The following is a 25,344-nucleotide window of genomic DNA, read 5'->3' on the forward strand; positions in this document are numbered from 1 at the left end:
TCTCTCTCTCTCTCTCTCTCTCTCTCTCTCTCTCTCTCTCTCTCTCCTTCCAATCTGATGATGACTGTGACAATAGTACTTTTCATTTAGGGACTATTTGGAACTAGTGGATCTACTTTTTTTTTTTTTACTTAAATGGAGTGGGCAGAACACGACAGCAAGAAAGCTGGGCCCTCTTAGAACAAGCTTGTCAACCACAAATTTAATTTGGAACAGTTAATACCAATGAGAGATGATTCATGATGAAAAAATAGACTATTGAAAATAACGATTTTCTATTTGTATCCCTGGTGTATAGCACAGTACTTTACATGGTAAATGCTTAATCAATGACCTTTCCTTAATTCTTCCTTCCCCACTTCCTTCCCAAAGGAGGGGGAAGGGTCAACATTTACAACATCAACAAAATAGTGGACTCCATTTTTGTTAATGACTTGCACAGAATTAAGTCCATTAGTTCCCTCCTTGACTCCTCATCCTACCAGTCATTTGGTTTCTGAAGGATAATACCAATAATGTATTCAAAATACCAATATGTCACCTATTAACCTTTAACAGTACCCAAATCTGCCAAAGTTAGTGGTTTTCTGTACTTAAAAAAATTATTTAGAGTTGATCTCAACTAAAGGTGGTCATGTGGACATCCTGAGGCTGCTAAGGCTTACAAGAGGCACTTTTACTGTCTCATTTGAAATATCACAGACAAGTCTACATACAGCCTAACTGCTTTTTATTTAAACAAGCAACAAAAAAATCCTGTCTAAAGACACTAAGTGTGGGAGAGGTCTTGGGGGAAAAAGGGAAAGAAGCAAAGACAAATTTGAAATATTGAGTACTGAAAGGTAAAAGCTAAATTGCTTTTTAAAAGAACTCATGTGAAATCTAGTGAAAAACAAAAAAGGGGTCAGAAGCACTTCAGTTATAATAGCAGATTTATTTTTTAAAAAAGGCAAGGCAAAGCGCCCTAAAAACCCCTAGGTTTAACCATTCAACAAACAAATATCAACATGTAATATTACAGCAAAACAATAGATTCTATCTCTAACATTTAGAAATACGTAATTATATTTCAAATGCTTTATTACCTTTTCTCATCCTTTCTGCTTGTTCTTTCCACTGTTTAACTTCATTTTCATTAACCAACCTATATAAACAGAACAAGATGTTAATGTAGCATTCATTACTAAATAAAGATATATAAAATTTTTTTAAAATTCACTTTAGAGAAATTACCAAATTATCTAAATTAAAATGAATGTGCAAAATTTGAAATCATCTGTAATAGAGAGGCAGCGTAGGACAGAGGAAAAGAACCAGCCTTGAATCCAGGAAGACATGAGTACAAATACTACCTCTAACACACAATGGCTATGTAACCTTGGACAGATCACTTAACTTCTAAGTCACTATCTCATTAAAATCACAAATCTAGTTCCTGACCCCTTTTCCTTATTTAAAAAAAAAATCTATAGTATTTACTAATATTTTGCAATAAACAAAGTACAGGTGTTTTGTGTGTGTTTGTTAAGAAAGCATAGTATACATTAGTATAGCACATAAAAAAAGGGAAGAAACTTACATTCGTACAACATTTTTGACATTAAAGTTTTCTAGAGGAGTAGAATAAGGGTCTTGCCCTTTGTCATTCTGTATAACAATCTGTTGTACAATTCTATCTAGTAGCAGCCAGTATTGAACTGTGTTTCCACTTCTCTTGTCTGAAAGAGGAAGAGAAAGAACATAATAGAAAAACTAAATGTGTAATTATGATAACTTCTCATTACAGAATAAAAAACTGCCACTTTTCATGAAAGGGAGTCTGGCATAGTAGATGAGGTGCTGGATTTGAAGCCAGGAAGAGGTACAATTCCTGCCCCTTACAAACATTCTAGGCTAGAGGTGTCAAACTCTAGTAGACAGCAAAGGAAGAGGATATTAAAAAGTAACCCATAAAGTTCTTGGAGGTCTGGGATCATAAATTTACAGCCTGAAGAAACCCAAGAGTTTCAATCATTCATCTTATAGATAAGGAAACCAAAGGTTGACTTCACCAAGATGGTGATACCCTCTCTGCTATAACATTCTCCACCTTCTTCTAAAAGGGTTATGAGGTATAATTCACTTTTAAAGTTAATTATATTTATTCTGAAATTTTCATAGTATCCTTTAAATTACTGAAAATGCTTTAGACGGGGGGTATCAATAAACTATGATCTTAGGGTCAAATTCCATCTTCTTCCATCCAGCTAAGAATGGTTTTTAAATTTTAAAATGATACATTATTTTTAAGTGTTTAAAAAAAAAACGCTCACTTTAGTCAACCATACAAAAAACAGGTGGTGGCTCTCAATTAGATTGTCACTAAACCAAGATTAGAATCCCGTATTCTTTACTTAACGAATCAGAGCTCTGATAATATTCAAAACATTAACCAATATAACTTTTAAATCTCAGTCCACATGAAAACAGTTTCTACTCACAAGGCATTTGGAGACAGTGGTACAGGACAGACATGAAGTGAGGATAAGCTTCACTATGAGTCAACCTCTTCCTTGTCAGTTCAAACATTTGCGTTGCACTTTTTGTGTCTATGTGAACCTATTTCACATAAAAAGCAAATCTAAGACAAAGAGTAAGGTCCTGTGAGGGCTTCTGGTATTTTTATAATATTCCCTTAATGCAAAGTAACCAAATTTACACTGCACAACTTAATTCAAACATTTTGGTACCAGGGCAAAATGAGACAGAGAAAGGGAGAGGGAAAGGAATAAGAAAAGAAAGGGAAAGGGAGAGGGGAGGGAGGGAAGGAGAAAGAGAAAAAGGACAAGGAGGGGAGGAGATAAAGATAGAGGAAGAGGGAAAACAAAGAGGGAGAGAGGGAGAATATACACATATATCAGATTATCACCTGATCTATGGCAGAATCATCAGATATACATATATACATGTATTTATATATACACATAAATAATATATACATATAAACATATATATGTATGATTGTAGAGCAAAAAGCATTTCTCTTATATGTGGTGAACAAGCCATTCATCACTAATCAAAATAGTCATGCATATACACACCAATTCAAATCTTTTGGCAAATTCCAGCTCATCTTCATTTCTGAGCATTTCAAAAAAGTCTAAGTGCCTGACAAAAGAAAAGAAAAATTTCAAAGAAATACAATTGAAAGCCAAAACATTCTACGAATGCCTACAATTAATTACAAGGGTTCAAACTCTGAATTTGGAGAGGATCTAAAGTACTAAAAGAAATCAAGACAAATACAATCAAAATAAAATTATAAGGAACACGCACAGCATAGGGAGGACTTTTCCCATTTGAGAAGTCCAGATTCCTCAAAGAATCCCTTAAAGAGACTACAAGTTGAAGAAAGAAACCTATTTATTGTCTAGAGTTGGTGGGAGGTTAGTCTTAGAAACAGTGATAAGATTGTAAGAGAGGACAAAAGAGGTAAAAAAGCGGGAATGATCAATACTTAATGGTTTAACTTGCCTGTCTAATGTCAAGTTTTCATGTTCCCTTAATTTATCTATTATAGGCTGAATTCCTAACATCAAAAATTCATATCGAAGATGAAGTCTAAAGTCCAAACTTTCCTGAAAGGAAACACAATTAAACACATTTAGAGTTTTCTGAATATGAATATCAAACAGATTTGATAAAAATTTTATTTAAATATTAATAGCACAAAATGTTCATACCACTCCAGCCCCTTGGCTTAGTATTGCATTAATGAAGGACATGATGGCTGTCTTGAGATTGACTTCATCCCGGTATCGGCCTGTGCTTCTATCCAAGTCATTAATTAGTGTCTATCAAATGCACAAATAGATTACAAAAAGGATTGAATCAGAGCTAGCACAATATTAAATTAATTTTATTAAACTTTCCTGAACTTTGAAGTTCAAAAAAATCTAGTGTATACTTATATTTTTCTTGAGAGCCCTTCATTTAAAATTTAAGATACTTTATGTCCCTAAAAAATGCTACTACATTTAAATCCATACGGAAAACATATGTGGTAGTACCATGTTTCCCCGATAATAAGACACTGTCTTATTAATTTTTTTTGGAAAGAAAAACACCAGAGGGCTTATTTTCAGGGGAGGGCTTATGTTGTCCTGCCTCAGCTCTCCTCCGCGGCACTGCTCTCAATGGCACCAGTAAGCAAATCACTGGGGAAGAATAGGATGACGCGCTCACTGCTGCAGCTCTGATTGGATGCAGCTCGGAGCGCGGCGTGCGTTTCACGGGGGGGACGGTGCATACAGAGGGTACCGTAATGTAGCGTGTAGCGCAGGGGATCATCTTCACTACAGTAGCAATCTCAATAGGGCTTATTTTAGGGGGAGGGCTTATTTTAGAGGAATCTTACACAGGAAGGGGAGGGCTTATTTTCGGGATAGGTCTTATTATCGGGGAAACACGGTAGGTATATATGCATTCGGTCCCTCAACTTCTGCTCTTTATGAATGGTTAAAAAATGGTCATGTCAACTTTTCCAAACTTGTCCCCCTAAAAGCAAATGGATTACTAGGAACTTCTCCAGGAAGATTCCTCCTTTTGAAAAGATAGACAATATCTATTACAAATCCGAGCTGGGAATAATACAAAAGGTACTTCATTAAAAGAGCTAAGTTGCAATTCACTAGTTCCCATATATTTTGTTTAGTCAGTGACAAGCATCATCTTCTAATGGAACCAAGACAAAAATGACTGCAAGAACAGGACTAGACCTCTTAAGTGACAGTAAGTATAATCATCTCCAAAATGGAAATGAATAATTTATAGTCCTACTTCAAAAGCAAAAATGCAAGCATGTGACTTATAGATAAATTAGAGACCACATACCTGGAAACGAGTTCTTTCACTGGCATACTTCTGGTAATGTAGCATGGCCTGCAGAACTTTTTTGTGACCTCCGGGAACCAGGCACACAGCGCCCATGATTTCCAGCACTGCCACCTTTGTTTTAATGTTCTCAATGCTCAGACTCTGAGCAATTACATTAATACTCTCTGAATGGGCCATAACATGAGCCCGTCCTTGAGAGTTATTCATTAGAGCTTTTATACATCCAATAAGTGAAGTATGTATTTGAGACTCTGATGTCTCATAGTCCATGGTTTTTAGAAAGTTCAGAATACATGATAAGCCATCTAAATCAATAAATCTGGTTACAAATCTGTCAGGAAAATAAATGAATTAAAATTAAGACAGCTGAAAGTTCTTTCCATTTCCTCCTTTCTCCTGCCTCCAACACTGACAGTTCTTAAGCAGAAAATCTGTCTAATCCTTAAGATTTGATCAATACTGGAAATTTGCTCTGATATTTTTCTCTATAGACCTATATGCAGGGTTGATCATGTTTTGGATCTCACCATTACTCATAAGTGCTCCATTTTCATAGTGAGAAATTTAGAGATTTCTCTATATGACTACAACCTTCAAGAATGCTTTCACTTACTATGTCTCACTTCTCCTCAATCTATCCTTGCCCTCATTGAAGCCTTCAATTGTTCTATTCCTCAGTTACTTTCTCCGACCATTACCCCTCCTCAAACTTCACTCTCTTCCTTTACCAATCTTGACTCTATATTTAACCAATTAAGTGTCATCCAAAGAGGACTGGGTTAATGAAATATCAAAAGGAGATTATTAAAATAATAATTATAAGGCTTTTGCATGGCCATGTCTTATGGTGAGGAAATAATATGGCTATGGAAAATCTCAACTGATGCACCTTCTCTCATAATGCCACTTACTGATAAGAACCACACAGAAAATAGGGAGTTGTAAAAGAAATAATCAATGTCCCCTCAGATTGCAGTTATCCATTTATTTCTTCATTATACCCAGTCTCCATGTAGTTCAGTATATTACTGAACCCCTGCTTCTGTACTATCCCACTCTCTCCATAAAAATGGTGGAATAAGAATGTTTATGAATACCAGGCCATTTTAGTGCTAAATATATGGAATCTAGATGATCAATTAATAGATATTCAAAGACCAGGGTACCAATGGAGCCTGCATTTCTTCTTGAAAGCTCTGAATCATGGTTGCAAGACTCATGTCCAAAGCATTCCATAACCCCTAGGCTTCTCAACTGAGACATTCTTATTCTTCAAAAAGTATACCTGGCGACAGTTTCTAAGAGGCAGAAGAGAAAGTATGAATTTTTATTTACAGATTTATATTATATAAATTTGTAAAAACATATATGAATATTATTTTATACATGTAAGTTACATGTATTTTATATAGTGAGGAGTTACAAATATTTAACACTACTTTATTATACATAAGTCTTATGATTGAAAAAAAAAGGTTAAAACATCTTACCTAGAGTTTCCATGAGAGAACTAGCAAATGCAATTCCCTTGTCCATATCTCGCCAATATAGAAAAATAAAAACCACCTATGGAATTGTGTACGACAGTCCTATGTGAAGAAGATCCCGGTATTTTTTTTAAAATGGGTTTTCCTATCACAGAGACCCAGTTTGTACTTTGGTGGGGAGGGGAAGAAGAGAAGTGAAGAAATAGATGGACTCGTGTACTCATTTAGCTCTCTTTTACATTACATTTATTTGTGTATCATATTCCCCTAAAAAAGGGTAAGCTCAAACAAAGCAATGATCATGGCTCACATTAATTACCATATCTGCTGGTGTCTAATGCTATACACAGAGTAGGGGTTTAATAAATGTCTACTGAATTGAAATGGAAGTAGATGGATAGATAGTAGGGGCAGCTAGGTGGCACAGTGGATAGAGTACTGGACCTAGAGTCAGGAAGACTAATCTTCCTGAGTTCAAATCAGGCCTGAGTTCAGATCTGACCTTGGATACTTCCTAGGTGTGTGACCCTGGGCAAGTTACTTAACTCTATGTGCCTCAGTTTCCTCATCTGTAAAATGAGTTGGGGAAGGAAATGGCAGACCACTCTACATCTTTGCCAAAAAAATCTCCAAATGGAGCCACAAAGAGTTGGACACAACTGAAAAAAAAAATGACAAGATGGAAAGGAGGTGCTAGAGAATAGATGCTGAGAATAGCCTTCTCCTACAGGACTTGCTGGATCATTTGGGATCTGACATGAACTTTTTCATATGCCTGACTTCTCCTTAACACTATCTTTAGAAACTCTGAAGAGATACAAGGCTAGATTAAGTCATTAAAACTCATTTTCCTAATTTCTTCCCCCACAGAGAGTGAACATGTGATTAAACAGGCCTCTGTCAGACAACTAATTGATAGAAGGTAAGTTAGATCCTACCTAAATTATATTTCACTGTCAGTTTCTTCATCTTACAAATAGGTAATAATAATACTTGTCCTAACTACCCCCACAGGGTTGTTGTAGGGATCAAAGGATATAATGGGTATGAAAGTTCTTTGTAATCATAAACCACTGTACCAACATAAGCTATCTGATAATGGGCGAATGTTCTTATTTTCCAGTCATATGATATAGACCATAGGATGAAGTTCCAACCAAACTTGATGTGCCAACTGTGCATATTCCGAGTACCTGTGCTCATGAAATGCACCTGGATAATCCTCAACCACTATGAAACCCCACAGGAGCTCTTTGAAAATGGAGGATGAGGCAGCTTTGCAGTGAAAGGCAGGAGGAAGGGATGAATTCTCAATACCAGAGAACCTCCTGCCAAGTACCAACCGAAGGAAAGATAGGAAAAAAAACAGACCCCAAAGCAAAGAAGTACCTCATAGGTTTTGTCCTCAGTGCAGTCTTCAGACTTTCTATTGTTTTACTTCTTTCCTCTTCCTCTTCTTTTTCTAAAATTAGCAAGGATTTTCTCTATGGGAAGAGTAAAATAGAGGTAGAATCAAAAGATGGTTCTCATTAGAGGTCAATAAATTCATAATAGTCCAAAGTCCATAGCAGCTCTGTTATTGTCAGTTAATGAAAATACTCCATGTGAAAACTTTTTTCTAGATCAAATCCCATCACAACCAACTCCAAGGACAATCCAGATACTCCTGTTACATTGGGCTTCAGTCATTTTAAGAACTCTGCAAGGACAAACTACAGTCTCAGAAATCAGAAAAGGAAGCCCACTACCCATCTCTTCCCAGAGAGGCAAAGGACTTAAAACGCAGAATGAGACATACATTTTTGAACATGACCAATAAATATAAGAATTTGTTTTTCTTTTTTATGCTTATTTTCTACAATGGTCTCTCTCTCTCTCTCTCTCTCTCTCTTCTCTATCATTGATGAGTTCCTCTGGTTTCCATTTTGAGGAGTGGCACAGCTGGACATACTTCACTACCACTCCTGAAGTACCTCTTCCACACCTCTCTTTTGTGTTCTGTCTTCTTCTATTAGAATGTAAGTTCCTTTAGAATAAAGCCTTTTTTTTTCTTCTTATATTAGCTAATATAGTTAAGCACAAGGCTTAGCGCATAGTAAATATTCAATAACTGCTTGTTGCCTGCCTGTCTTTTGGTTAACAAAACTTTGTTAACCAGGAAGAAGAATGAAAATAAATACTTATTAACTGGAAAAAAAAGAAAATTAAATTTCAATACAAAAGTCTTAGTCATAGTAAGTATTTGAAAACAAGATTTTAGAAATACTTTGTATATGTGGAAATAGATACATAAAAATTCATGTTATAATCATACTGTAATGTAAATCTTCTGATTGCTTAAAATGGAGATTAAATCCACAGTGTGATACTATGTTTCTAGTCACTGAAGTCTAAAAAAGAATTCCATTTAATACTGTGGAAATACAAGGAACAACCAAAAAGAGGTCAAGAGGGTTCCTGAGATCAGAAGAATTTTGTTACAAAGTTCAGTGAAGTTCTTCTAGAGTTTTCCCTGACTCTTAAGATCACTGAGCCCCAGAGGAAAGCTGGGGAAGTAAAATACATATATTCCAATGTGCTTGCCCTCTTGGGGTATAAAAGCTCTTTGTGAATAGCTAATAAGCCTCATTCAATCTTTGTAAAGACCCAAGTATACCATATAAAGTAGATGAATTTAACACACACACAACATGCAATCAGACTTTATGGCATATTATTCTACATATTAACAAAATGTCTGGTTTCATAAGTGATAGAGTAGCTGGCACTTAGACAAAAGAAAATTTGGCAAAGCAATTTTGTTGTCAATGCAGAACAGGCATATGTGTGTGCTGTGGACAACTGAGGAACTTACACAACTCTCAAGGGCTCTAATGACTACTCCTAGACTATGGAATGGGACTGAGAGCTCCTGCAGAAATTAGCTAAAAGTTAAACAGAATTTGTTGTCTTAAATAAACCATTCCTTAAATATCCCTGCATTTAATACCATCTCTTCTCTTGCATAATGAGACTGTATCAAAAATCTAGACCAAGAATGGTACACATCAAACCTATACAGTTGAATTTATTATACTATTATTCACTCTTGAAAAGGACCCCTAAATAATATGTTGGTTTATAAAGGATGAAATCTGCTTGTTATGAAGCTTGCTATAAAATAAGTCAAGAAAGTCAACACAATCTTCACTGGGAGCAATTCCATGCCCAATCCATGAGACAAAGGAGTGGGAGAGCAATAATTCTACCACCGCCACCAGATCTCAGGTCACTCTCTGGAGATGTAGGATCCTGAGAGTTCTCTGGTCCTAGAGAAAAAACCCATTATCTTCTCTTACCAACTCCCCCACCAACATTGATTGTGAATCTCAAGTAGTCAACAGAGAGATCCACCCGAGTTGTTTGGAGTTTTGGATAACCTGAACAAAAAGGTATAAATCCTATCCAGTATCCCCTAATTTCATAAATGTTTCCTATTTGGTTTGACAACATGTCAGAATGGAAAATGTATTGGATGGGGGTAGGAATATAACATTCAAGTCTTGCCTCTGCCACTTGGGAAGGTAACAACATCCTTAGGAACCTTAAGTTTTTCATGTGAAAAAAAAATGATAGATGGGGAGTTGGACTAGATTATCACTAACGCTCCTCTCCAGCTCACCTCTTCTATAGTTCTATTATGCCATGGAGCTCCAGGCCTCATTGGGTCATGAAACACTGATTCTCTTTGTCCTTTGGATATCATAAAGCTGACCCAATCCATTCAAAGGAACGAGATATGGTTTTGGTAGGATAAAGAAAAGATGGGAACTGTAGGGTAAACAAAATAGTGGATAACCACTTATAACCACACCTTTGATGTGTCCTTTGAAGTATCAATAGTATTTAATTCCAAGATTTTTAAGCAAGTACCACAACACCGAGAGCACTCATAAGAACACAACAGGTCCTCAGAGAAATGAGCAAGAAGCAATGGGTCTCAAAGAACAAACAATTTTCCGTATACTGCAAACTGTCTAAGGTAGGACTTAGCACTCATCTGTGCCAGAAGGGGCATAAAATAACCCAATTTTACTTTGCCTAAAATTTTGGATTAAAAACTCTTTACTATGACATTTAGTACTTTTTTTAAATCACAGAATTTATCAAGAAATTTTAAATTCTTACTTATCAAAAAGAAATTTTGGCTGCCTCATGTTAAACAACATAGTCTTAACAAGAAAGATATTTTCTATCAATTTCTTTTGTCAAAAGCCTAATTTGAGAATTACAAAAACCTCTTTTACAAATAGAAAATGTACATGGCAGTACTTTAGTACTATTGCCTGGGCAGCTGTAGAGACGTTTTTGATAATCACTAAGAATCTTTCACTCTGCTGGGACCATCATTAACATGCTGAAACCATTCCTTTCTGATCTTTTTTACCCCTCTTTAAAAAAACAAACAAACCATAATGTAGGGTAGTGATTAGTAACAATTGCAAAAGAAATAGATTTAGTCTGACCTTTCTGCTTTATTCTTTACCTTTTAGACTGGAAACCCTCAGAGCAGAGGTTTACTCTTTTAGTTCTCCTAGTAATGCTTGCATTTTCCAGACTAAAAGTTTGTTTAATATAAAATATCATTATATTTGTATTATTGTATATTGTTGTATAATATTATAAATGGTTATATATTATGTTAATATACAATGTATAACAATAATAAGAGCATCCACAAAGGGGCAAACAGGACACAAACAAATGTAAGTCTTCTAAACTAGCAAAAATGTCAACAGTTCACCTATCATGAACCTATCATAGTCTGTTTTAAACTTTTGCAACAGCAGCAAAATATTGAGCTTTCTAAATAAAGGCAGATAAAGATCTAGTGAGCATACTGTCCAGAGATTCAAACAATGAGAGTTATAGGTAGAAAAATTAATTCCAGATTACATTTTAATAATAGAGAACATATTTTTTTTCCTCCATAGAGGATTTCAAGATGCAGGATAAAAATGGTAAAAGCAATTTTTATGTAAGCTTGAAGGATGTGTAATGAACTACAAATTGTCTGATAGGTAACCACTGAAAAGTTGGGGTTGTAGGCTGGGAAGGCAAAAAATTATATTCTACAATTAGCACCCAAAACATTTATTACTGGTATTTTCAATTAAGCTATTGGACATGAAAAGTTTGGCCAGTTCATTTCTGCTGAATGTTTTACATTTAATTAATATTATGCTTGTTCAGCTACTGCAAACCCAGAATGGAGAGACATACGTGTTCAAAATATATATTTTGAGTAAGCTAAGTACACTGTACTAGGAATCCATGTTCCAAGAGAATTTCCAAGGACATTTCACAGCTATTCAACTGACTTTCAATTTTGTCAGTCATCTTGCTATGTTCTTGTGTTTTATATTCCTGGAAGAATACACTGGCATTCTTGAAAGAAGAATCTGCCTGCTTCGCTAGAAGGTGGAAGGATAAAAAGATCAACAATCTATGAATGGATGAGACCTTGGAACTCACTCCAAGTAATAAAAGGAAATATGAAGCATTAGTTTAAGAATTCAACTTAACTATATTAAAATTGTGTTAATTTCCCAGGTGTTCCCATGTATCCAGATGAGTAGTAACAAAGATGCAAGCTAAAGATGAACATAAACCAGATTTCAGGAGATAAAATTTCCTGTTATAATACTAAACTCATTTTATTGCATGCTTTTACTTAGAACATACTGGAGAAATTATTTTATTGACTTTTTTTAAAAAGAGGATTTAACATGGGCAGAAAAAAATGAGATTAGAATGTCTTGCCCAAGTAAAAATCTTCGTAACTGATTTTAGGCTATTTATTGTGCAACAGTGCTTTGTACCAAACTTGTTTTTCCCCCACTGTGTCATAATACATAAAATGTACCTACAGCAGCCATAGAGTTTAGCTGATCAATATAGAACTCAGGCCAACTTGTAGCTCCCTTGTTTTCTTCCTGATCCTAAAAGAAGAAAAAAAAAGATAACAAAAATTAGGTAACAGGAGAATAATAATATCTAATACATGTTTACATGCATGTAATTCCAATTGCTATTGGAATTCCAATACAATTCCAATTGTAATTCCAACTCCAATTCCAATGCTATGAGTTAATACATGGCACTCCTTTTCCAAAACATCCAGGTAATTTAGAGTAAAGCACAAGCAGCAAGCTATTGAATCAATCCCCCAAAATGCCCACCTGACAAGGAAGATATTCCTGATGCCATCCCCTCAGAGAAATTTACAACTGTGAATAACATAGCTCCTTAAAGACATTTTCTGATTCACATAGCGAACTGAAATAACATGAATACATTTTAGAGGGTACTTCAATTATTGTTGTCCTTCATTCTCAGAGGACCAAAATGACATCATTATGTTGGAGTCAAGGTACAGAGTGTCTAACTGTGATTGATCACACCAATACTAACTTGGAATGCTCTATCACAGATTGGGTATAAATAATCCATATGAACATTTGGAGTGGAGATGTCTCTAAATTTGTACATCTCATGTTTCTTTTGAGCTACTGCATGGTAAAACTATATCCTCAAAGATGCTTTTCAAATGACAGTTCCTTTAAGGCAATGAGTTATTGAATCTTCAGGTCTCTAGGTTCTGAACCACACCAAGTACAGTACAGTAGGTTGAATAAATATGAATAAAACTATAAATAAAATCTTGTCCTCAATTACACTTCAGGTTTTTTTCATCATCCCACCATCATATCACTCCACCATCATCACTACCACAATCTCCATTTAAATAGTGCTTTACAAAGCACTTACATATGGTTTTAGTTAGTTTTCATAATTCTATAACATAGAAAGGACAGGTATCATAATTTTACAAAAAAGAAAAGAGAGAGAGAAATTCAGTGATAAACTCAAGGTCACATGAGTAGAAAGTGGCAGAGCTGGGAATAGAGTGCTCTTTTCATTACTGAAGGTATTACCTATTTATCCCCTTGCAACAAAGCATTCTTATATTGGTTATTCAGCCTCCAAGGGACAATTAAAACAAACAAAAAAGATTCATTTGGAGGTGGCTAAATCTCCTGTAATAAAAATGGGGTAAAGAAGAAAAACCACAGGATTCAGTCATCCCTCAAATGAAAAGTAGTGAGCCCCCTACATCTTGGTAAAGGGTTGAGGGGAGAAGAATAATGTTAGATTGACTAAAGTTAAACATATAGCAGATCTGGGGTTAGAAGTTAGAAGTCAAGGCCTCCATTGAGCTACCTGATTATAATCCTGACATAAACCTCAAACCTGCTTCAGTCTCCCTTCCCAGAGACTGATAGACTAAAAATGGCCTAAGTCGCTAGTGCTACTGTGAACCACTAGAAATCATTAGAACTAGGGCCTGAATGGGGGGTAGGAATGAGTGAGATAGGAATTAAATGTGTTGGTCTATGGCTCCAAATATTCCAACAAACATTTATATTATAGATGCATGTTTATACATAAGAGCTACATTAGTAAAATTATCTCTCATATCAGAAAATAATACTACTTTTGGGGATTCCCAAGGAACAGGGCAAGTGTAACTAAAATCAGAAATATGACTGGAGGTCTTTTCTAGGCTCAAGAGTACCATACAACAGTATCATACCATACAAACTTATAGCTTGGAAAAATAGAACTCAGATATTCCTTTAGTTTGATAGTTCTATATTTTCTTGTTTGTTTTCTCTTTTTAAAATATATTATTTTAACTTTTTTTTAAAATTTGTGTTCCAAATCTTCTCCCCTCCTCTCTGGTCCACTGAGAAGGAAAGCAAAATCATATTAATTACACATATTAAATTATGAAAAATACAGTCACATTCTCAAAGAACAATTAAACAGTTTCTATTAAACATTACTGGGGAAAAACAGAACTTGCCAATTGTTCACTATTCAATAATGAAGTAGTAGATACATTTATAACATTTGATTTAATAGCTGAAAATGAAGGGTAACATCATGAAGGAATATGACCAGGGACATATTACTATTATCATTATTATCCAAATCTAACTATCTATTGTAGTTATTTCAGATTGGAGTATTTTATTCTCTTCTCATAAACTTTCAAGCTACTTTTCATCAAGTAACTACAACATGCCAGGCATACTTCATCAACAAAACATTTCCAGCCATTTTTCCATCATGTCTGATTTTTTGTGACCCCAATTGGGGTTTTCCTGACAAAGGTACTGGAATGGTTTGCCATTTCCTTCTCCAGTTCATTTTACAGATAAGGAAACTGAGGCAAACTGGTTTTAAGTGATTTGTCTAGGGTCACACAAAGTATCTGAGGTCAGATTTGAATTCATGAAGACGAATATTCCTAATTCCAAGCCCAGTGCTCTATCTCCTGAACCACCTAGCTGCCACACAAAACACTTTACTGTAAATAAATCTTTTGAGACATCTATTCTGGAGGGAGGAAAATACATTTCATATTGAACTATTATGCAGTCTCAAGTAAAGGGGGTAAATATACAGGTATACATATTAGGATGGTTAGCAAGTCTGTATTCTGTAAAGTCCATGAACTTTATTTAGAAAATGATTGAATGATTGAACTAAATGATTGAACAAACACTAGAGAAATAGCTTTGATGTTGAACTCCATTACCCTTAAGAGTAGCACTGGACACAATTTTTATATAAGCAAGCAAAAAGGCTGGATTTGTGACCTAGATACCAGTCCATAGCTCCACCCCCTTTGTCTTTTTTTTTCTCCTCTCCAAAGTATTACTAGTTTAACTTCAACATTACTAAGGTATTTAAGAAGCCCAAATCCATAACTATTCAATGGAGTTTGGATATACAAAAGGATAAAATGGTTCTGAGCTGAGGCAAATTTCCAAAAGTCAACCCAAATCATTTATACATCAGAGATCATGTGAAGGCCTGCCCAAGTTAAGCTCTACTGGTCATTATTGTAGGCAAGAAGTTCTAAATCAGGTAAGCAAGATGAGTGTCTGTACTGAGATTCTTTTACATGTTGTAAGCATGCAGTAATCTAAACAGATTATCAAAAGTAAACTAGAGACTGTAGTCAAAACAAAAAAGAGGGGAGGGAAAGAAAGGAACCCTTTGTGGCTGAATTTGAGGTTGTCATACAAAATAAAGGAATTCTGATGGAAACCTTAATATGACTTTCTCAGTAACTTGCTTTGTTGAATGTATACATCAAATACAAATTCTTCATGAGTCCATGCCTTCTAAGTTGTTCATGAATGGTAAAGAATCCAGTAACTAATGCCCTCTTAGAAATGAAAAAAAGTTCCATCCCTTTTCAGTTTGATTTTTCTCCCTCCCTCCACCCCATCCTACATCTCTTCATATTAGAAATCATCAGCCCTTTCAAAATATCCATTCCTTTAATCTATCACAACCAAAATAAGTGACTAAAGAAAGGAGGAAAAAAGACTTTATTTTGCCACCTAAATATGAAAATATTCTGTGGTCCATATACGCTCTATTCCTTCATTCAGGGAAAAGAGATCTATCCTTTAGGCTAGGTTTAGAGGTTAGTTCTATGAGGAAATATATTTATATTTGTCTAAAGAAATCACATAGTTGATATGGGCTGCCCCAGGGCTTAGATGATCAGATATCCCATTTTCATAGGGTTATGCTATTCTTGCTTACTTCTGCTTACTGAATGGAAAAATTCTAGCATCTTAGGAATGTCTCTCTTTTTGACAAGTTTTACTGATACCCTTTCTTTTTTATATCCGCGTGATCTTGGAATATGACTTTTCCCTTCCTCCTCGACCCAGTGAACCTTTCTATCTAATGGGAAAACAGTTAAACAAAAGTAATACATTGACTACAACTAACAATTTAGTTATATTGTATATTATATTGTATTATATAGTATATTATAACAATTTCTAAGGAAAGGAAGGAAATAACTTTGTGTCTCCTGCAGAGAAAAGCTAAGTCATTATAATTGAACAGTTTCCTTTTATTGTTCTTTCCATTTACTCCATTATATATGGTTTCCCCCTCTGGTTCTGCTTACTTTACTCTCCATGAATTCATACACGACTTCCCATCATTCTCTAAATTTCTCATATCAAGGGGCATGATTATTTCAGAAAAACCTGCAAAGACTTACATAAACTGATGCAAAGTGAAGTGGGCAGAATCCGAACATTATACACAGTAACAGCAATACTATGTGATGATCTTCTCAGAAATTCAATGATTCAAAACAATTCCAAAGTACTTTGGATGATGAACATGATGAAAAACTATATCCAAAGAAAGACCTGATCGAGTCTGAATGTAGATTGAAGCATGCTATTTTTCACTTTATTTTTTTTGTCTATGTCTTTTCACATGACTAATATGGAAATATATTTTACATGATTGTGCATGTATAACCTATATCAAACTGCTTTACTGTCTTGGGAAGGGAGGAAGGAGGGAGATAATTTGGAACTATAAAAAATAAATGTTAAAATTTGTCTTTACATGTAATTGGGAAAAAATGAAATATTTAAAATAAATAAGTTAATGGATGAATGAAGTTCTCATATCAAGCATTGTCTGATGACACAAGAAAATTCTATTATATTCATTTAGCTAGTCTCTAACCAAGGAGCAGATATTTTGTTTCAAAGGTAGCTAGGTGGTGTAGTGGGTACAGCACTGGGCCTGGAATCAGCAAGACCCAAGTTCAAATTTGTCCTTAGACTCTTACTAGTTTTGTGACCCTGGGCAAGGCACTTAACCTCTGTTTGCCTCAGTTTCTTCCACTGTAAAACGAGAATGGTACCTACCTCATTGGTAGGTGCTAAAAACCAAATTCTTAAAAAAGAGAGGTAACACTAAGATAAGAGAATTTTTCCATTTACTAGAATTGTAGTGAGGATCAAATCAAATGAGTATTTATAAAGTGCCTGGCACATAGTAGGCATTATATACTTACTCCCTTCCCCCTTATTTCTAAGTTCTCTTTACCACAGAAAATACCATTATCAATATTTTAGAAAATAGATGAAGGGCGGCTAGGTGGCACAGTGAGTAAAGCGCTGCCCCCAGAGTCAGGAGGACCCGAGTTTGGTTCTGGCCTTAGACACTTAACACCCCAAACACACACACACACAAAACTAGCCGTGTAACCTTGGACAAGTTACTTAACCCCAATTGCCCCCCAAAAGGCAAAAAAATAAAATAAAATTCATATTGGTGAAATAAGTGGAAACACTTAGCATTTAGTGAATGCTATTGAAGAAATTTAAATTTTTTTAAAATAATATTTTAGGAGAGACTATACCTGTGTTTTTATTAGTATAAGGAACAAATAGTGAGGAAACACCCTTTATCAATGCAGCTGCAGTTCTTACAGTCTTAAGAGAGTCCCCCTGTGGCACTAACAGCAGTTTAAGTGACTTACTCAGAATGAACCAGCATAGATGAATTTTGCCTATTTTTACTTGCTACAGGAAAGGCTTCAGTAGTTGTTGGGAGGAAAGAGATATTATAGAAAGCCACACTGGATTGATATTGTTGATGTATTTAGCATTATACTTTTGCAAACTGGCATAATCATGTCCCTAAAAAACTTCTTATAAGACAGAGTGTGCAACAATACAAAACAAAAATACCTCACACAGAACCAATGAGTGCAAGGATGACTTGAAGTCTAGTCTTCCTGTCTCCATGGCTGGCTTTCTATACACTATGCCATATTGCCTCTAGTATTTGTGGATTATGTAAATAGAATTCCGTATATGATTCATCTTAGAAATATCAAAACAATTACCCCTTTTCGATCATGTGATCCAATGAACTTTAAAACCAAACGTCCTTCTAGGGCTCTTCCTATACACTGTTAAGAATTCTACTAACCACTTACTTGTATCAGCTGATCTAGAATGAAGAAAGAAATACCAGGAAAATCTACACAAGGCACCCCAAAAATCTTAGTGCAGTTTTAAGACTTTTATAATGGCTACATTTCTGTAAATGAAAACAAGATGCGGTTGAACTCAGATAAAAGGCAATGAAAGCAATTTGTTTTAAAAAAAAAAAAAGAATGATAAAACAACTCTATCTTTAAAAAAAACAGAGGTGGATGGACATTACACATGTTGTCAGATATGATCCATATTGGTTTGGTTTTACTTGACTTTCTTTGTTATATACAAAGAAGTATCTGGAGGGTTTTTGTGGTGGGGTTGGGGTATCAGGAAAAGTCCTATTGGAATGACAGCTTATGGAGTTAGCACTTTGCTGGCTCAGTCAAACAAGCATAACCACATACCCAGCAAGCACTTTATAAGGCACAGAAGTGTGCAACAATGTAAGAGAAATTACTTCATCATACCTCACCATGTTTTGTCAAATCTTCTATATGTTTAGCATGTTTGCAATTTTTATTCTAGCTAGTTAGTAAATTAACACATTTTAACATATCTATAAACTCTTAACACCATGTGGAAATCCAATCAATGACGTCAATGACCTTTACAGCCTTATATCTTGCTCCCAGATTTGCTGCTACCAGACCAAGTTGTTAGAATGTTAAAACGCAGGTTTTGATATAACCTGCTCTTGGGAAAACAATCAAAGTGTGTTTATGATTTGCAATATAATGCTTAATGTGAAACTATAAAGGAGACTTATAATAGACTTATGCTACAATGTGGAGAGAATCAAGGGAAGTAAGTGATAGGCAGATTCTGGGATTTTGGTCAGGAAAATATTCTTAAAATAGGTAGGAAATACACTAATGAGAACAGTATTCATTATCTTCTAGAAGAAAGTTATTCTGTTTTTCCTCACTCATAGAAAGAACTAACAGCCATATGTGATCTTAAAATTATGTCAAAATCATAGGTTGAAGAAATTGACTACTGGTTATTGAGTTGAAAGGACTTGCAAAGAATATCTAAGACTGCCAAATTAGTGTGAGAGTCTTCAGTACACTTTCTACTATAATCCGCTTCATGAAATAAAAATGTCAGAGGGATTACATCTTTGGAGTGTTAATTTTTTTACAGCCCCAGTGCTATATTTCTGACTAAGAGTAGGCAGTTAATAAACATTTACTGACTGACTGATTATAAGAACACTACAGGACAACATGCACAAAAAGTGTCAGGCTTAAAGTATCTTTCATCACTAAGATGACCATGAATTAATACAGGACCACAGGGCTCCTAGAACTTCTTCATCTATATTTGCATTAAGGAGTAGGGGACAGAGGGAGGAGAGAGCCCTGGACATGGTGCCACGACAATGTGGATTTTTTTTTTTTAAAGCAATCAGGGTTGAGTAACTTGCTCAAGGTTACACGGCCAGGTGTTTCTGGGTGGGTGCTAAGTGTCTGAGCCCTGATTCGATCCCCAGGTCATCCCGACACTGGAGCCGGTGCCCCTACTCGCTGTGCAACCTGGCCAGCCCAATAACGTGGATTTCAATCTGACAGCTACTATTGTGTGAAGTCATTTAATCTTTCACCTTCTAATCTGTAAATTGGTGATAATAATACCCCCAGTGCATACCCCACAGGGTTGTTGCAAGACTTAAAGGAGAATATATGTAAATTACTTTTCAAACCTTAAATGTCAGTGATTACTATCTGCCCAAAACCTGAAGGAGAAAGAATTTCTCAATTTCATAAGATACTGATCAGGAAGAAAAACATGAAAGATGCCAGTTAAATAAAGAGGGACTGATCAACCTAAAATTATTAATGCTACAAACATGGTTTATTTGTGCAGATGTGACTTTTGTACTTTACACCTGCAATTTAGTAATATATGGGAAATGATGAATGATCCAGAGGAGTTTCCTGTGTTTTGGTGATGGCAGGATATTCATGTGATCATCAGTCAAGGGTCTGCTAAAGATGGAAACATAATTTGCTGGAGTTAGCATGGAAGCCACAGGACAATGCGGTTCAAGGAAGAGATAAAGGGTGTTGCAGACTAAGCCACAGTTGTCCTTTGTCATCAGAGTAAGTAATAAGTGGACTTCTCATTATGTCCATGTTCTTATACTCAGTAATGTTAGTGGGTTGTTTTTTTTTCTCCTACTTATAGATACATAAGTGGATTTTCCAAAATTCATCTATAGTGCCCTAAAATCTTTAGTACAGTATTTTTATTCCACGAAGCTCTTCAAATGACCCTCAATAAGGCAAGCTAAGTGATACAGCAGACAGCATGCTGGATCTGGAGTCAGGAAGTCCTGAGTTCAAATCCAGCCTTACATTCTTTCTACCTGTGTGGCCAGAGGCAAGTTACTTAACCTTTTTCTGTCTTGGTTTCCTCATCTATAAAATGTAGATGATAATGGCTTCTACCTCCCAGGGCTATTCCAAGGATAAAATGAGATAATATTGGCAAATAATTTGCAAACCTTAAAGTGTTATATAAATACTAGCTATAATTATTATATCCTATGCTCTTTGGGCATTAGAAACAGTGATTACTATGACTGATCAAAAAATAATAATACTACAAAGCCTTTGAAGGAAAAGGATCAGAAGTTCTAAACCTTTCTTTAAAAAAAAAACAACAAACCTTTTATGGGAGACAGGTATGTGTAAAAACGTCAAGTTTCAGAATTTAGAGCAAGTTTATGGATTATTCTGGAATTTAAGTCTGGGTTTTCTGTCTAAGACAGAAGCAGCAGGGGTTGGTAATTGAGATATTCTTTGTTTTCTTTGATTTTTGACCTGTTAAAAATTCACAGCAGAGCTTAGATCACCATAATTCCCCACCGTAGAAGACATAAGAATCTTAGGATATGAGGATATCACGTAAGTGGGTAGAGGAAACTCGCAGAGATAATATGGATCCTATTAGACTAAGATATGGTATTTAATATTTACATAGGGCTTTGAAGTTTGCAAGTGCTTTACATGTTTCCTCTTTTGATCTCTACAACAACCCTGTGAAGTAGGTGCTATTACTATCTTCATTTTCCAAATGAGTAAACTGAGGCAGAGAGAATTTAAGTGACTTGTCCAGGATCACACAGCTACTAAATTTCTGGGGCAGCATTAAAACTCAGGTCTTCCTGACTTCACATCCAGAGCTCTACCTACTGTGCAACGAAGCTGCCACATTTTTATCGCTATTTATGTGATGGTGGGCTCCCTAAGAACTATCATTAACACTTTCTTCACATTCTAATCTAGCCCCTGAGCATCTTGGTATCATTCTTTATATATAACCTAAATCACATGAAATTTTATTTTTTTATTTTTCAAATGCTTTGTTAACTTCTGATTTACATCATTCATTTCTGCCACATTTTGAGTTACAAATTTTCTCCCCATTTTTCCCCAACCCACCGCCCCAAAATAGCAGTCCCACAGGATATCCCCTCCTCCAATCTGCTCTCTCCCATATTTAATTCCATACCCCTGTGGACTTTTCCAGTGGATTTCTATGCCCCAGTGCCTGTATATCTTATTTCCCAATTACATGTAAAATAGTATTAATAATAGTATATAAACATATATTTATATATTTGAATATTTGATTTTAAAACTTTGAATTCCAGATTCATTCCCTTTCTCCCTTGTCATCCACCCTTACTGGTAAGATTAGCAGTTCAGTATAGGTTGTACATGTGTGGCTAATGCAAAAAATAACTTATTAGATATATTGTAAAAGACTGACTATATTTCCCTCCCTCCTATCCCACCTCCCACTTGTTCTATTCTTTACTTTGATCATGTCCCTTTTCAAAAGTGGGTGCTTCCAACTTCCCTCCACCCCAGCCTGCCCTCCCTTCCATCATCTCCCCTCTCATCCACTTCCCCCCTACTCTCCTGGAGGGTGAGATACCCTATTTAGTGTGTATTTCATTCCCTCATCAAGCCAAATTCAATGGGAATAAGGTTTATAGCCTTTTGCCTTCCTATTCTTCCCCTGCATTGTAACCATTTTCCCTTGCCTCTTCTATATGAGATAGTTTACCCCATTCTGTCTCTCCCCATCTCCCCTCATTATATTCCTCTCTCACCTCTTAATTTCACCTTTTAAGTATCATCCCCTCCTGTTAAATTGGTCCTGTGTCCTCTATGTATACCTGTGAACATATATTCACATATGTATTTATATGCTCATACACCCTCATATATAGACATATATATTTCTATTCCCTTCAACTCCTGAGAAAACTTTCATCAATTACAATTATTGTTTTCCCATGTAGGAATGTTAATAGTTCAACTTTGATAAGTTCGTTATGATTTCTTTTCCCTGTTTACCTTCTCGTGCTTCTCTTACTTCTTGTATCTGAATGCCAAATTTTCTATTCAACTCTGTTTTTTTCATCAAGAATGCTTGAAAGTCCTCTATTCCACTGAATAACCATATTTTCCCCTGAAACATATTACTCAGTTTTGCTGGGTAGGTGACTCTTGGTTTTAATCCCAGCTCCTTTGTGCTCTGGAATATCATATTCCAAGCCCTTCAATCCTTCGGTGTAGAAGCTGCCAGATCCTGGGTTATCCTGATTGTGTTTCCACAATATTCAAATTGTTTCTTTTTGGCTGCTTGTAATATTCTCTCTTTGATTTGGGAATTCCAGAACCTGGCTATAATATTCCTAGAAGTTTTTTGGGAGGGATCTTTTCCAGGAGGTGATCGGTGGATTCTTTCAACCTCTACTTTGCCCTCTGGTTCTAAAACATCAGGGCAGTTTTCTTTGAGAACTTCCTGGAGGATGATTTCTAGGTTCTTACTTTGAAAATGGCTTTCAGGTAGTCCAATAATTTTCTAATGATCTCTCCTGGATTTATTTTCCAGGTCAGTGTTTTTTCCCATGAGATATTTCACATTGCCTTCTATTCTTTCATTTGTTTGGATCTGTTTAACAGCATCTTGATCTCTCATGAAGTCATTAGCTTCCATTTTCTACAATCTAATTCTGAAGCAATGATTCTCCTCAGTGAGCTTTTGAGATTCTTTTTCCATCTGGCAAATTTGGCTTTTTAAGGCATTCTTCTCCTCATTGCCTTTTTGATCCTCTTTTGCCATTTGAGTTAGTCTATTTTTTAAGGTATGATTTTCCTCACTCAGGCTGTTGATTCTCATTTCATAATTTTCTTGCATTGTTCTCATTTCTCTTCCCAATTTTTCCTCCACTTCTGTTATCTGCTTCTTAAGGTCCTCTATGGCCTGTAACCAGCTCTTATTTTCCTTTGAAGCTTTGGTGCAGGAGTTCTGACTTCACTGTCTTCCTCCTGTTCCATGCTTTCCTCCTTTTTATCCCCAAAATAGGAGTGTAATGTTGGAATCTTCTGTCTGCTTTGTTTCCTTTGCCTGGTCACGTTGCCCCTCAGTCACTTGACCCCTGGGCTTTTTGCCACAGTAGGACTCTGCCACCAGACAGGGGAGACCTTTCATCCTAAATGCTGGGGTTTTCTCAGCTGCCAGAGGTATTAGATGGGTGCCCTCTCTGAGGTCTCCACACGCTCTGGCAAGCTGGACACACACCCCAGAACCTCCACCTTACACTGCAATCCAGATGCAAGAAGGTTAAAGCAAGAGCGATTACCCCTCAGACTAGTGCTTGGTCCCCCTACACTCTGCAGGCCTGGAGCTGAAGCTGCCACCTGGTGCTGGCTGGCTGTACTGGGCATCTCAGTGGCTTCTTGTCCCAGGGGCAAAAGCCACACACTCCCACTTACCGGATCCCAAAGTCCAGACTGTACTGACCTCTCACTTTGTCCTTCGCATCTATGTGTTGATAAATCTGGAAAGGGCCACAGCTGCTGCTGATCTGGGGTCCCTCCGCCCAGGGGCTGGTCGGGCCTGCCCTGGGGCTAAAGCCTTGGCATGGGGCTGGGTTTGGTTCCCATAGCACTGTGCTGACTACTTGCTGCCAGCCTGCCGGGCTGTCCTCAGCAGGAGGTTAGCTTCTCTCTGTCATTTTGTGGGTTCTGCAGCTCCAAAATTTGTTTAGAGTCACCTTTTTACATGGATTGGGGAAGGTGGAAGCTGGAGCAGTGGGGAGGTCCTGCTTCTACTCTGCCATCTTGACTCTGCCCCCCTCGACATGCCATTTTAAACTTGTAATGTTGATAAGAGTTAAATGCTATTTTCAGATATGTATGATCCTGCCCAATTAGATGGTGGCATTCTTTAGTAGGTTTTTGGTATGTGCTGCTAACAGTTAAGGCTTCCTTTCAGATTCAAATTTTTCCCACTAAGTTTACTGGTATTCCAATTATTGAAATTACCATTAACGATCTAGGGAAACTGGATATTGCTTAAGTAATGGAAATATGCTGAGTGAAAAATACCTAAAAATAGAATCCCAACAGGTTCCACTGCCCTGAAACAAAGCCTTGTGTTCTCTTCATGGGCTTTCCCATAACTTCCAGGGTCTTGGTTGTCATTACTGGAAAATGCCAGTGTCCCTCAGTATTTCCTCCCAAACTGTAACTTGGACCAAATTTACTGAAGGAAAATGTTTTGAAAAAGTACATTGCTGCAGTTAAGAATAGATAGAGCAAAGGGTGAAATATAGGAACCTTGTATAGGAACCAGAATCTATTCTAAACTGAAATCTCTTGAGGTGATTTTCTCTGTTGTACATTTTCAGGAAAGATGTAGTATAAGCTTCAAAGACAGGGAGGATGGTGAGACCATAGCACCCAAGACAAAAGGAAAGCTCCAGAATTCCTTCCAGGCTGTCTAGTTTCTTCTCTCTGCCACCAAGTATATAGAAGAAACAACATCTCCATCATTCCCAGTTCACCAGTGAAAGACAGCTGTATGGCCTAGTGGATAGAGAACTGGTCCTAGAGTCAGGAAGACCTGATTTCAGATTTGGCCTCAGATACTTACTAGTTATATGACAAAATATTTTAACCTCTTAGTTTCCTCATCTATAAAGTATTTAGCCTCCGCTCCTGAGGGTTGTCGTGAGGATCAAATGAGAGAATATTTATAAAGTGCTTTGAAAACTTTATAGTACTTTA

General features: G+C 36.2%; 2 protein-coding genes across 6 annotated transcripts in view; both read right to left on the minus strand.

Annotated features, from left to right (window-relative positions):
• The window catches only part of JKAMP (JNK1/MAPK8 associated membrane protein), a 449,359-nt gene that overhangs the window by 213,900 nt on the left and 210,115 nt on the right, over positions 1–25,344 (minus strand). The window lies entirely within an intron of this gene.
• DAAM1 (dishevelled associated activator of morphogenesis 1) overlaps positions 1–25,344 on the minus strand; it is a 231,632-nt gene that overhangs the window by 69,126 nt on the left and 137,162 nt on the right. For all 5 annotated transcript variants that reach the window (XM_069092062.1, XM_069092064.1, XM_069092063.1 and 2 more), the window contains 9 exons: positions 12,272–12,343; positions 7,752–7,846; positions 4,873–5,206; positions 3,723–3,833; positions 3,514–3,617; positions 3,081–3,147; positions 2,481–2,598; positions 1,580–1,718; positions 1,086–1,144 (listed from right to left, as the gene is read on the minus strand). In XM_069092062.1, coding sequence (XP_068948163.1) covers positions 1,086–1,144; positions 1,580–1,718; positions 2,481–2,598; positions 3,081–3,147; positions 3,514–3,617; positions 3,723–3,833; positions 4,873–5,206; positions 7,752–7,846; positions 12,272–12,343 — 1,099 coding nt within the window. The remainder of the gene's footprint in view (positions 1–1,085; positions 1,145–1,579; positions 1,719–2,480; positions 2,599–3,080; positions 3,148–3,513; positions 3,618–3,722; positions 3,834–4,872; positions 5,207–7,751; positions 7,847–12,271; positions 12,344–25,344) is intronic.

The sequence above is a fragment of the Petaurus breviceps genome, unplaced genomic scaffold, assembly GCF_028583685.1.
Source record: "Petaurus breviceps papuanus isolate PSGF00001 unplaced genomic scaffold, PetGlider_PUasm1.0 189, whole genome shotgun sequence".
NCBI lineage: Eukaryota > Metazoa > Chordata > Mammalia > Diprotodontia > Petauridae > Petaurus > Petaurus breviceps.